Below are 14047 nucleotides of genomic sequence, written 5' to 3'. Positions count from 1 at the left end.
AAATAAGGGAGCGTATGATTATTATTATTAATTGAACAATATGGATCATCATGTTAGTGAATTAATAATTAATAATAATCATACGGTACTTCACAAATTTCCTCTAGAAATAAAATTTTGACAACGATTTTTACAGAAATAAACATTTGACAACATTTTCTAAATAAATAAAATTGTGACAAAATATTCTATAGAAATAAAATTTTTACAAAATTTTCTATAGAAGTACAATATTGACAAAATTTTCTATAGAAATAAAATTTTGACAAAATTTTCTATATAAATAAAATTTTGACAAGATTTTCTATAGAAATAAAATTTTGACAAAATTTTCTATATAAATAAAATTTTGACAAAATTTTCTATATAAATAAAATTTTGACAAAATTTTCTATAGAAATAAAATTTTGACAAAATTTTCTGTAGAAATAAAATTTTGACAAAATTTTCTATAGAAATAAATCTTCTGTAAAAATAAAATTTTTACAAAATTTTCTATAGAAATAAAATTGTAAAATTGTCTATAGAAATAAAATTTTGACAAAATTATCTATAGAAATAAAATTTGGAGAAAATTTTCTATAGAAATAAAATTTTGATAAAATTTTCTATAGAAAAAAATTTTGACAAAGTTTTCTATAGAAATAAAATTTTGACAATCAATTATGGGATAAATACCACATGAATAATAAATGCAATATATAGATATTATTTTTTGTATATTTACCCAAAATAAATGAGGATAAAAATTAAAAATTAAAATTCTATTACTCCTAATTAAATGTCATTAATCCAAATAAGGTAAACTTTTTATGCTTGATTTTTTAATTTTATTTTAAAATGCTCGCTTTCCCATTGTTTTTCTACTTTTAATTAAAATAATCACTTGTACATTAAAGAAAATTTAATGAATTTTAAACAAATTTAAAATGATTTTTATGCCAACAGCTACAGCGATATAAAAATACAATAATTTATTGTGACAGTTACAGCTACCACCTAGGGACATATTCAATAATAACTATGTCTGCGTGCCACAATATTGTAAACAACGTCAATATATTTTAATAAAAAAAATTCTTTTTTTTATTATTTATTATTATTTTAATAAAATTTAAACTGTCATGTGAAGAACCACAAAATATTTACTTATGCCAATAACAAAAAACAATGAGTCCCACAAATCGAAATTGTTTTTAAGATATATGTGCAAAATATTGAAATTTAATTAAAATAAAATTCCACACTCCCTAAAGTATGCTACAAAATTAAGTAGCAATGAAATTTTGCTAAAAGTATATATTGCTTAATTAGAGCTTTTTAAAAGTTTTGATACATATAATTTTAGGTTTCCATTATCACTATACCAATATGGTAGTCTCACGTAGCTTAAAAATACATCTCCACAAATTTTAATTATGTCGAATTGAGAATGAATATTTATTTAGTTATTTCTATATTTACAATTATAATGAATTATGAAAATAAATAGGTAATATAGGTGCTAACAACATAGGTTTTCGACCTGAGATGAGAATGAATACATAAATCCTAGTAATAGGTAAATTTAATAAAACAATATTCCAAACTCCCTAAAGTATGCTACAGAATTAAGCAGCAAAGAAATTTTTCTAAAATAAAATTCATTTTTTTTTAAATATTTTTATTGGGTTCTATATACCCATACATAATAATATTATAATCATAGTTACTTTACAAACAAATGTCAATGAATTTTGGCTAACCAAAGAATATGTAAACCATAAAAATAGTCAAATTGAATAAAAAAATCCTTAGCTTCCTAAAGTATGCTACAAAATTTAGGTACAATTAATAATTTTTAAATTCATTTCTGCTAAAATGCTTTTCAACACATGTAATTAATTCAAGAGAAACCCAACAGGCTGTGAAAAAATATTAATGAAGGTCCTTATGACTGAGTTTACTTGGTCACGACACTAAGTACACTTTGTCTACCTAATGCATGAGGTAACAACTTAAATTGGTTATAAGCCTAAAAGTGTACTTTAAATTTTATATGAAACCGCAAACTGGTGCAGTATAGTTGCCATGACTCTTGTGATCCCAAAAGAGCGATGCAATAAATATACAATTTTATTTTTTTTTTGTTATAGTCAAGGGTTCAACAATGTCAATTTGTTGGAAACTCTTATTAATATGGCCTTCTATATTTCGGATTTTTTTGTGTTAATTTTTATTTTTACATTAAATTTTTAATAGTATGAGAAGAAAGTGGAGGAAATATGTTATTTCTAAAGGTCTAAAAGACCTTTTCAGTCCATAAAGGAAACTACAATTTCCAGATAGGAAACTACCATTTCTAGATCATTTGATAATTTTCTTATTACTTACGTTACAATATGCACAATTATTATTAATCATACGTATTGTGACTAGAGGTGTGCGGGTGTGTAATATTGTACTCACGCTCACGCACGATATTTGTTGGTAGGACTCACTCTCACGCACGCTCACGAAAAGAAAATTTGTACTCACTCACGGAAATCTTTTAAATGTCGTGACTCATGAAAAAACTCGTGACTCACTAATAATTTTATGAGTAATTTACCTATAGAACCTGACTGAAAACATGAGTATGGTTAAAATCGAGTGCGTTATAAAACTCTTACCACCAAGAATGTCACTAAAATTATAAATGAATTCAACTCAATTGAATGTTCGTCAGCGGGATTATTTTCGTGAGCGTGTTTTTCCGAAATTCGTTACTCACGCACACTCACGAAGATATTATTTTCGTGACTCACGCGCGGCATTTGGTTGGTTAATCACGCTCACGCACACTCACGCTGTTGCCGTCAGCGTGACTCACGCGTGAGTAACGAAAAATTTCGTGAGTCACGACAATTTCGTGTCACGTGCACACCTCTAATTGTGACCCATGACGCCAGCCCTTGTGGCGTATGATAACCATACGTTGATGATCATACGCCACAATGGCTACTAAATTACTTAGTCTATGGTCACTCTAAGAATTTTCCCAAAATTAGCGCCAAAACTTTTTTCACAAGTGTTTCCACAATACCTAGATAAAGTCTTCGAAAAATATTCCGACTTTACAGTGAGCGTCTTTAAAAAATGTTTGTGCATGAACCTGGTGAACGATTGTGAACTTCGTGGTCTTACTATGAGTAACTTTCATGTACCGCAAATACATGATACAGCGGGAATACTGAAGCAGATTTTTTTTTTTAATCTTTTTACTAATGAATTCTATCTTACTAGCGATATATAAATTATTTAATTGATTATTATCTCAGAGCATAAACGAGCTCAGCAGAAGGTGGAATTTGTCCGATTTATGGAAAGTTTATTGAAGGGTAAAGCCATCGTAGGAGTAGGCTATGACAATGTCGTTCGATGCTGAGTTTGAGATAAAAGTCCATAGATGCGTATTGGCTTCAACCTCCCATCATGCCATATTTAAGATCGGCTCTAAACGATTTTTTTTGCTAAATTTAATGAAGCTAATCGTTGTGCATGAAATAACAGGCCACAAATAATTATATTTAAGGTCTAGGGAAAATGCACATATTCCGAAGGTTTTGTATTAATTCCACAATGTGCCTTTAGAACGCTTATAAGATGCAATTAACTCAGGAACTAAAGCTTCTTGGCAATTATCAACGTCCCCAATTGTCAGAATTGTGACAAGAAATTGGGCTAAAACTCTGGCTTCTGGGGCCATATAAGTCTATATCTAAATCTGAACCGATTTCTTCCAAAATCAATAGGGTTCTATTCTGACCCAAAACGGTAACTTGTGCCAAATTTGAAGGCGATTGGACTTAAACTGCGACCTAGACTTTGATCACAAAAATGTATTCACAGACAGACGGACGGACGAACATGGCTAGATCGACTCAGGGACCCACCCTGAGCATTACTGATTACGAATCGCGTTAGCCCTCTTTGGACTCGGTCCATCACAAAAATGTGTTCACAGACAGACGGACGGACAGACGGACATGGCTAGATCGACTCAGGGACCCACCCTGAGCATTATTGCCAGAGACACCATGTGTTTATCTCGTCTCCTTCTGGGTGTTGCAAACATATGCACTAACTTATAATACCCTGTTCCACAGTGTGGCGCGGGGTATAAATATGAAGTTTTAAGAAAAAATTAAATATGTTTTACTGATTACGAATCTCTTGGGAATCGCGTTAGCCCTCTTTGGACTTGGTCCATAGACAAGCCGGGAGCAGGTAAGAAAAACAAAAACAAATTTGATGTGATATAATGAAAATTGGAACAAAAATGTGTGAAAAGTTCACAACTAGAGGTGTGCACGTGACACGAACTTGTCATGACTCACACATGAGTCGTGAGTCCATTGATGGCCACGGCGTGAGTATGCATGATTAACAAACCAAAGTGTCGTGCGTGAGCCTGAGTCACGAAAATAATATCCCCATGAATATGCGTGAGTAACCAATTACGCTCACGAAAATAATCCCGCTTACCAATATAAAACGCTTAAAAGTTAAATTCATTTACAATTTTATTGACACCTAGGATATTAAGAGTTTAATAGCGCTCTCGATTTTAATCGTGCTCATGTTTTCATGAGGTAAATTACTTATAAAATTATTCGTGAGTCACGACATTTTCCGTGAGTCACGATATTTTTCGTGAGTCACGACATTTTCATGCGAGAGTATAAATTTTCTTTTCATGAGTGTGCGTGAGTAAGATTTTTCCGTCGTGAGTGTGCGTGAGCGTGAGTAAAATATTACTCACGTGCACACCTCTATTGACAACACTGTCAAATTGCAGGATGCCAAAATAGCCCACACTTGAAAATGAAGCACAATTTCAAAATCGAATTTGGGGTTCATTTGAAATATTGGGGTTTATTGCCATAATGCAAAACGGCCTCCGAAAATAATATGAAGTTACTCCACATGAAAATTGGAATTGATATAATGAAAATTGGAACAAAAATGTCTGTATAGTTGACAATACTGTCAAATTGCAGGATGCGAAAATAGCCCCCATTTGAAAATGAAGCACAATCTCAAAATGGAATTTGGGGTTCATTTGAAATATTGGGGTTTATTTTCATAATGCAAACCGCGCCCCAAAAATAATATGAAGTTACTCCACATGAAAATTGGAATTGATATAATGAAAATTGAAACAAAAATGTCTGTATAGTTGACAACACTGTCAAATTGCAGGATGCCAAAATTGCCCCCATTTGAAAATGAAGCACAATCTCAAAATGGAATTTGGGGTTCATTTGAAATATTGGGGTTTATTTCCATAATGCAAACCGCGCCCCAAAAATAATATGAAGTTACTCCACATGAAAATTGGAATTGATATAATGAAAATTGAAACAAAAATGTCTGTATAGTTGACAACACTGTCAAATTGCAGGATGCGAAAATAGCCCCCACTTGAAAATGAAGAACAATCTCAAAATGGAATTTGGGGTTCATTTGAAATTTTGGGGTTTATTTCCATAATGCAAAACGGCCTCCAAAAATAATATGAAGTTACTCCACATGAAAATTGGAATTGATATAATGAAAATTGAAACAAAAATGTCTGTATAGTTGACAATACTGTCAAATTGCAGGATGCCAAAATAGCCCCCATTTGAAAATGGAGCACAATCTCAAAATGGAATTTGGGGTTCATTTGAAATATTGAGGTTTATTTCCATAATGCAAAACGGCCTCCAAAAATAATATGAAGTTACTCCACAAAAATTTTGGCGTTGTTATTTCCCATATAATTTTTTTGTGGTCCTACTAAATTTATGTATTGGGGTTTATTGTTAAGAGCCCCATAATTGTTGAGCCACTTTTTAGGTTTAATTTTTGGGACGGTATGAAAATGAGCCTAATAAAAATTAGCCTCAATATTTAAATTAAGTAAGGCCACACATGTGGGACGATCCCTCATAATGAATATCAGCCCAAAAAAAAAAAAAAAATTAGCTGAAGCTTAAAAATCGCATCCAAAATAAATCTGGGGCTCATTTTCATTTTTATTCATTTGAAATATTGGGGTTTATTTCCATAATGCAAACCGCGCCCCAAAAATAATATGAAGTTACTCCAAAAAAATTTTGGTGTGGTGAATTTGTGAATTTCCCATATAATTTGTTGTGGTCCTACTGAATTTATGTATTGGGGCTAATTGTTATGAGGCCCTAATTGCTAACTGTTATGAGGCCCATATTTATTGAGCCACTTTTTGGGATTGATTTTTGGGGCGGTATGAAAATGGGTCTCATAAAAATTTGCCTCAATAGTTAAATTAAGTAGGTCCACAAACGAGGGACGATGCTTCATAATGAATATCAGTCCAAAAAAAAATTAACTGAAGCTTAAAAATGGCATCCAAAAATAAATCTGGGGCTAATTTTCATTTTTGATTTAAAAGACGTATTAACATGAATCCAAGCTGATGGAAACAATATGAAAATTTAAGCAAAAAATGTACTATGTTTTACTGTGTACAAATCTGTCGGGAAACGCTTTTGGGCAAAGTGGGATACTTTGAGCTCTGCCCAAAGACAGGTAGAGGCCCTGTCACGCAAAAAAAAAAACAAATCTGTTGTGATACAAAACTATCCGGAACAACCAAGTGTGTATATCCTACGGGAAATGGATTAACCACAGGAACGGTACAGGACTAATCCCTGGTGTGTAAAGACCAATCCTAGTTCTGGTCAAGACGTATGGAAGGGACCGGTCACTTTAACATGGGTTTGTCATGGACGGAGTAAATTTACACTTTAGGACACAACTTGGACTCGTTCCTGAGGCCATGTCCTGGGACATTTTAGTAAAGGGTGGTTAAAATTTCAAGGGCCGATGTTGATTTTGAATAAAGCACAAACTATTTAGAAAATTATTGTAATTTTATTTTATTATGATATATTGGTATTACTCAATTATGTATGGAACAAAATATCGGCGCCGCGACCTCGGTGGCACACCTTCATCCTATGGTCCAAATTTTCGATGACGCTGAGGCATAATGGAGGTTCTATGCAGTTAATGTGCCGAATTATCTCATCCTTTAGCTCATGAATTGTTGCTGGCTTATCGACGTACACCTTTTCTTTCAAGTAACCCCAAAGAAAAAAGTCCAACGGTGTCAAATTACATGATCTTGGCGACCAATTGACATCGCCATTACGTGAGATAATACGGCCATTGAATTTGTTGTACAAAAGAGCCATTGTTTCGTTAGCTGTGTGGCAAGTGGCACCGTCCTGCTGAAACCACAGCTTCTTCTGAACCAGTCTCGGACAAACTTTTAGGAATCTCTTTCATATTGGTTATCCGAATGGCACCAGAAATGAAAAACTTTTGAAATATGTTGAACAATAGGTTATTCGGGTAATTCCACTTTACCAAAATTTTAGATCCAATAAGATTTTTATATCAAGCGAGTATGGAAATCATTAAATTATGAATATTTAAAAACTGCGACAAACTGGATCAACGGTACCAGTCCTGTGATAGGTCCGTCGGTGGCAATTTGCATTAATTTCCCGTAGGGTAGTTACTACCATTATTAAATCCCCCAAAAAAAAAAAAAACGAAAATAGGCCCCACTTGGGTTATCCCCATAACGCAAAAGAATCTCAAAAAGAAAATGAATTTTGTCCCCAAGAAAACATAAAAAGTTGTTGTTTTCTATATAAGTTTTGGAGTCTTACTTGATTTAGGTTTTGGGTTTAACTTTCAAGGGGCCCATATTGATAGCGCCACATTTTTGGTTTGAATTTTGGCGTCAGAATGAAAATAGGTCGCACGAAAATTATCCCAAAATGTTAAATTCAAATGAAGTAGAACCCCAAAAATTATATGAAAAATAATAACATCAAATTTTTATGTTTTTTAAGGAGTAACTTTTGGGGCACGTTTGCCGATTTTGGCTTGATGTTTCCTCATAGCTCTTAAGTACGTAAGCCTAAGACTATTTTTAATTAATTGAAATTATTGAAAATTGCTACAATATCAAATTTTCCTTTAAGTAGAATCACGAAATCCCGGCCAGATTTCCCAGCTTTTCCGAAAATGGAAAAAGTCCCAGAAAATCATACCCTAGTCGTAAGGACTTTCTCAAATAATTATTGTGTTATTGTTTTCCAATCTTTACAATAGCTTTTCTCCTCATCAAATTTTTCATTTAAAATTAAAATAAAAGTTTTCCAAGAATATTTTTCTTGCATTTTTTTGTTTTGTTTTTTTTTTTTTTTTTTGTAATTCTTTAGGTCAGCTTACCTGGTGCCAATCTGGAGATGATGGTTGCGGCTGTGGTTGTACTACTACTTCTACTACTACTCGTAGCTGTGGTTGTTGTCGATGGCAATGCATGCACATACATCATCGATTTAAGCCGTGTTGTATGCAACAGACCATTTATCACCAACAGACAGTAGAGAAAATAACGTATTAATCCCATGTTGAGAGTACACTGACAAGGGCAGTGTGCAATGCAAATGAAGTGCAGAATTTGCTTTTATTCACACAACAATAGCACCCAGATGAGCGAGTGTACGAGTGAGTGTGTGTGTGCGCTAGTCCTATGGCAAATGTTACTACGAGTACTATCTCTCTGTTAACACGATATGTTATTTAAAATAACAATATTACAGCGAAAAAAAAACATATACAGCACTTTTACGGATAGTTTCAATGCACTTGCTGTTGATAAGCCCGATTTTATATGCAAGGATTTTAAAGTTATAGTGTATTTTTATGGGGTTTTGTTTGTTTTTGTTTTTTTTTTTTGAGATATGGCAATATTTATTTTTATTCTTTGCTATTGAGCATTATTGAATGACTTTCTTCCGTATAATTCCCATCAATTCAAAAATAACGATTGTTTGAAGTTTTTTGTTTTCTTTTTAGTCACCAAAAAAACCCTTATTGTTTTGTTGCTTTAATTTTTTTTATGTATGTTATTGGTATGGATTTTCTCTTGATTTATTGTTCACTTTGATTTACAATCTGCACATTGATTATTTCAATAAATTTGAGTCAAATACTCAGTTTTTTTTTATGTTTACGGAAAGGGTTTGGGAAAAAATGTACAACAGCAAAAAATACAACAAAAAATTTGATTTATTTTTCCCTTGATTGTTGGAGGTTTATTAAGTGAGCAGATTTTATCAAGTAATTACTTTTTGTTTTTATTAAAATCTTGGTATAGTTTAATTGCACAATTTTTTTAAAGTTTTTTTTTTGTTTTTTTTTTTTGTTTTAATAGTTGCTTAAATCTCTATATAGCTTGATTTATGTTTTATGTAATTTTTTTAGTAACTGCTTAAATCTCCATAGGTTTTCATTTATTATTATTATTTATTTATTTTTTTTTAATTATTTACAAACTCAGAGTTAAATTTTGTTTGTAAATTTTGTGTAAATTTTACACTTTTTCACAATTAGTTCAACTTTTTTATTGACAATTATAGGATTCTTGTATAAGTATTAACCTATAAAAAGGAATTAATTTATTAGGTATATCTTTTAACTTCAATTATTATTATTCTATATTGAAGTTATATAAAAAATTGAATTTAATGTATTTAATTTAATTGAATTTAATTTAATATTGAACAAATTGAATTTAATGAAATTTACCACAATTAGCTAGAGCCGAAGATTAACAGTTTTGAACAAACTAAAAAAAAAAAATAATAAATATAAATCTGCATAGAAAAAAAGTAAACTTCTTTACAGGAAAAATTAGGTAACTGCGGGAAAGATTGAACTTAAAATTATATTCCATTTTTTTGAGATTATCAATGGGCTATTGAAATAACGAAAATTTACTGACTTTGTTGTTCTTTTTTTTATCTACCTTTCGTCCTTCCCATAGGAGCAAAAGTGAACTAAAAGTAAAGAAAACAATTCTTACTAATTATTAAAATTATACGAAAATCTTTTTTTGTATTGAAGTTATTTGTATGCACTGAAAAAATTTGTACCTTTTAGGGCACTAAAGCCAATTTAACACTATTTTAATATCATAAGACCGATCACAAAGAGGATTATAAACAATCCAAAAAATAAAACTTTGGACAATCATATGACAGAAAATATAGAAAATCAAAAAAAATTAGAAATAGAATTAAGAGTTTGAGTCCAGTGATAGTTTCAATCTGTTCCGTTTGACTTTTTCACTGCCATGAAAGTTTCTTTTGAAATTTAAATTTCAGATAATAAGACGACGGAGAAGGAAATAGAAAATCTGTTTAAAAAAGTAAAAATACAATGAAAACCTGTAAGGAAAGTCTAAAGTCAGGCGGGGCCGACTATATTATACCCTGCATCACTTTGTAGATCTAAATTTTCGATACCGTATCACATCCGTCAAATGTGTTGGGGGCCAAATACATACATTTAAATATCACTCAATCTGGACAGAATTTGATAGACTTCTACAAAATCTATAGAGTCAAAATTTAAGTCGGCTAATGCCCTAGCGTGGAACACAATGTTAGTAAAAAACAAGTAAGGAAAGTCTAATGTCGGGCGGGGCCGACTATATTATACCCTGCACCACTTTGCAAATCCACATTTTCGGTATAGGTTTTTGTCCTAAATACATACATTTAAATCTGACTCCATCTGCACAAAATTTATAATCTATAGACTTAAAATTTAAGTGGGCTAATACCCTGGGATGGTACACTATGTTAGTAAAAAATATGGGAATCATTTTAATCTGAACCAATTTTGAGGCAGCTTCGCAAAAGTGTATTTATGATTTATCGGTCTATACACTCTTAGAAAAATATGTTTTTCATATGTTCCGATATAAACAAAATGTGTTTCGGGCAAAATTTTAAAACACAATTTATTTAAGTGCAAACATGTAATGTTCCTAAACTAACACTAAATGTTTGGGACATCTATGTTAATATGTTAGAATATATTATGTTTGGGGCATGAATGTTTCATAAAAATCATATGTGTGAATGCCAACATATATGAATTTACAAATTTCGACTAAACATACATATGTTGTGATATTTTATTCAAAGCGACAGAGAGAGAGAGTATAGAGAAAGAAATAGAGATGGAAACCGGGAGAGTTGACGAAAGATATCAACATAACACAAAGAATCAAAAGAGAACAATTTCTGTGAAACCGCTTGCATGTTGTTTCGGAAAACTGTTTTATGATAAGGCCAAAAATTTGATATTTCTTAAGTCTAAATATTATTTAATTTGAATAAAGATAATGGACATTCCGAACCAAGAGAATAGACATTTGAAAAACAAACAGCATACGTTTTCGCCTTGAGAGCAGCATTTTATGTATGTGTGGACATGTGTTTTGTTTATCATTTTGGCATTATGGGCACAATTTTTTTCTTGGTTCGTTCAAAGAAATCAGTGGTCTTCATAAAAATAACAAAAAGGGCACTATACTCTTTTTAGAGTTGGGACAGTAAAATGAAATAAGGAGGAAATAGTGAAAAATTACGCAGTAAAATGTATAAAAACAAAGTTTAGTTCCCCTTTATTAATAAGTAGTCCACGAGAAGTTGACGGACACCTTCAAATATAAAAGCGGGCATTAAGTTCGAGTTTTGCAGCTAAAACAATTTAAAAAGTTTATTTTCTTTAAAATGAATTATTAAAGAAAAATAAAAGGCATTTTAGACCGATGGTATTAAATGCTAGTAAAAAACTGTTCACGCCTAAATAAATTTATGTTTATATTACAAAATTATTTATGTATGTTTATACTCGACTCCACGTTCTTCTTTTGTTAGAGTTTTTGAATTCCTTCCAAATTTTAAAGTTTTGTACCAAAAACAGTTTTTTGTTACAAAAATGTTATTTTTGTAATAAAAAAATAATATTTTATCCAAAAATCAGCCAATTTCGTTTATATCAAGCACTGTTACTGACTATAAATCTTTAATAACCCACATTTCGAAGTTTCATAATAAAAATTTAATATAGTATAAATATAAATGTGTAAATTAAAAAAAAAAAAAAAAAAAAAAAAAAAAAATGTTCGGTCGGACCAGGGATTGAACCCACGACCCTTTGCATGCAAGGCAGACATGCTAACCACTGCTCCACGTGGCAAACAAATGTATGTTTCTGTTAAATAATGTTATGTTTGCATGGGCTCGTGGGCGCTGCAAACTATGCTATATAAATGTAACTTATAACGATAATTATCTGCTGGTAACCATAACAGCTACGTAGCCCAGTGGATAGTGTGTTGGTTTACAAACAGTATGGTCCTCGGTTCGATTCTCCGTGCAGGCGAAAGGTAAAATTTAAAAAAATTATAAAAGTGAATAATTTCTTCAACATTATTTGTATTACAGAAAAAGGTGCCAAGAACTAAAAATTTCGTGGAAGTGAAAATTACGATAATGTTAGGGAATGAGCACAATCGTCTTTGGGAAAAATTCTTCCAAGCATATAATATTTTTGGGCTCAAAATGCTTCCAAACATATCATATGTTCACATAAAACAAACATATTAATGTTTCGGCAGTATCCAATAATATATGTGCTTCCTGCAAAATATGTTTGGAACATATGTTAAAGAAGCGATTTTTTTTGAGGGTGTAGATATGTATTAGAAATAAAGGAAAATTTGAGTCACTTTTACAAGTTTTCGACTCAGCAGTGACGATTTTATAAGGAAAATGTGGGTATTTTGGTCACTTTTGCCCAAATCGGGAAAGCATATATATGGAAGCTATATAGAAATCTGAACCGATTTCAACCAAATTTGAGATGCATACTTAGTATTATAATTCTAACCCCTGTGCAAAATTTCACGTAAATCGGACAACAACTTTGAACTCTGTGGTCATATGACGGAAAATCGGGCGAAAAATATATATGGGAGCTATATCTAAATCTGAACCGATTTCAATAAAATTTGGCATACCTGACTATAGTACTTATTGTTCTCCTGGTGCAAAATTTCAACCAAATTGGACCAAAACTCTGGCTATTAGAACCATATTAGTCCATATCGGGCGAAAGATATATATAGGAGCTATATCTAAATCTGAATCGATTTCAACCAAATTTGGCACGCATAGCTACAATGCTAAATCTACTCCCTGTGCAAAATTTCAACCAAATTGGGCCAAAACTCTGGCTTTTAGGACCATATTAGTCCATATCGGGCGCTATATCTAAATCTGAACCGATTTCAATCAAATTTTGCACACTTAACTATACGACTAAGCGTTATGTTTGTACAACATTTCAAGCAAATCGGTATAAAACTCTGGCTGCTGGGTCCATATTAGTGCATATCGGGCGAAAGATATATATGGGAGCTATATCTACATCTGAACCGATTTCTTCCAAAATCAATAGGGTTCTATTCCGACCCAAATTAGGAACATGTGCCAAATTTGAAAGCGATTGGACTTAAATTGCGACCTAGACTTTGATGTGTTCACAGACAGACGGATGGACGGACGGACAGACGGACATGGTTATATCGATTCAGCGACCCACCCTGAGCATTATTGCCAAAGGCACCATGTGTCTATCTCGTCTCCTTCTGGGTGTTACAAACATATGCACTAACTTATAATACCCTGTTCCACAGTGTGGCGCCCGGTATAAAAATATGGGAAACATTTAAATCTGAAGCAATTTTAAAGAAACTTCGCAAAAGTTTATTTATGATTTATCGCTCGATATATATGTATTAGAAGTTTAGGAAAATTAGAGTCATTTTTACAACTTTTCGACTAAGCAGTGGCGATTTTACTAGGAAAATGTTGGTATTTTGACCATTTTTGTCGAAATCAGAAAAACATATATATGGGAGCTATATCTAAATCTGAACCGATTTCAACCAAATTTGGCACGCATAGCTACAATGCTAATTCTACTCCCTGTGCAAAATTTCAACTAAATCGGAGCAAAAGATTGGCCACTGTAGTCATACGAGTGTAAATCGGACGAACGATATATATGGGAGCTATATCTAAATCTGAACCCATCCCTCATGGGATTATTAGTAAGC

The 14047-nt window shown here is 31.9% G+C and overlaps 1 protein-coding gene across 11 annotated transcripts in view; it reads right to left on the bottom strand.

Moving 5' to 3' along the window:
• LOC142220611 (uncharacterized) overlaps positions 1–14047 on the bottom strand; it is a 798617-nt gene that overhangs the window by 427744 nt on the left and 356826 nt on the right. For 3 of the 11 annotated variants that reach the window (XM_075289830.1, XM_075289829.1, XM_075289832.1), the window contains exon 2: positions 8296–9509. The exons of the other annotated variants lie outside the window; for them this stretch is intronic. In XM_075289830.1, coding sequence (XP_075145945.1) covers positions 8296–8476 — 181 coding nt within the window. In that variant the 5' untranslated portion in view covers positions 8477–9509. The remainder of the gene's footprint in view (positions 1–8295; positions 9510–14047) is intronic. 11 annotated transcript variants of the gene reach the window in all.

This window comes from Haematobia irritans, chromosome 1, assembly GCF_050003625.1.
Source record: "Haematobia irritans isolate KBUSLIRL chromosome 1, ASM5000362v1, whole genome shotgun sequence".
Taxonomy (NCBI): Eukaryota; Metazoa; Arthropoda; class Insecta; order Diptera; family Muscidae; genus Haematobia; species Haematobia irritans.
Note: the sequence above shows the minus strand (reverse complement) of the source record. Positions and strands in the feature narration are given on the sequence as shown.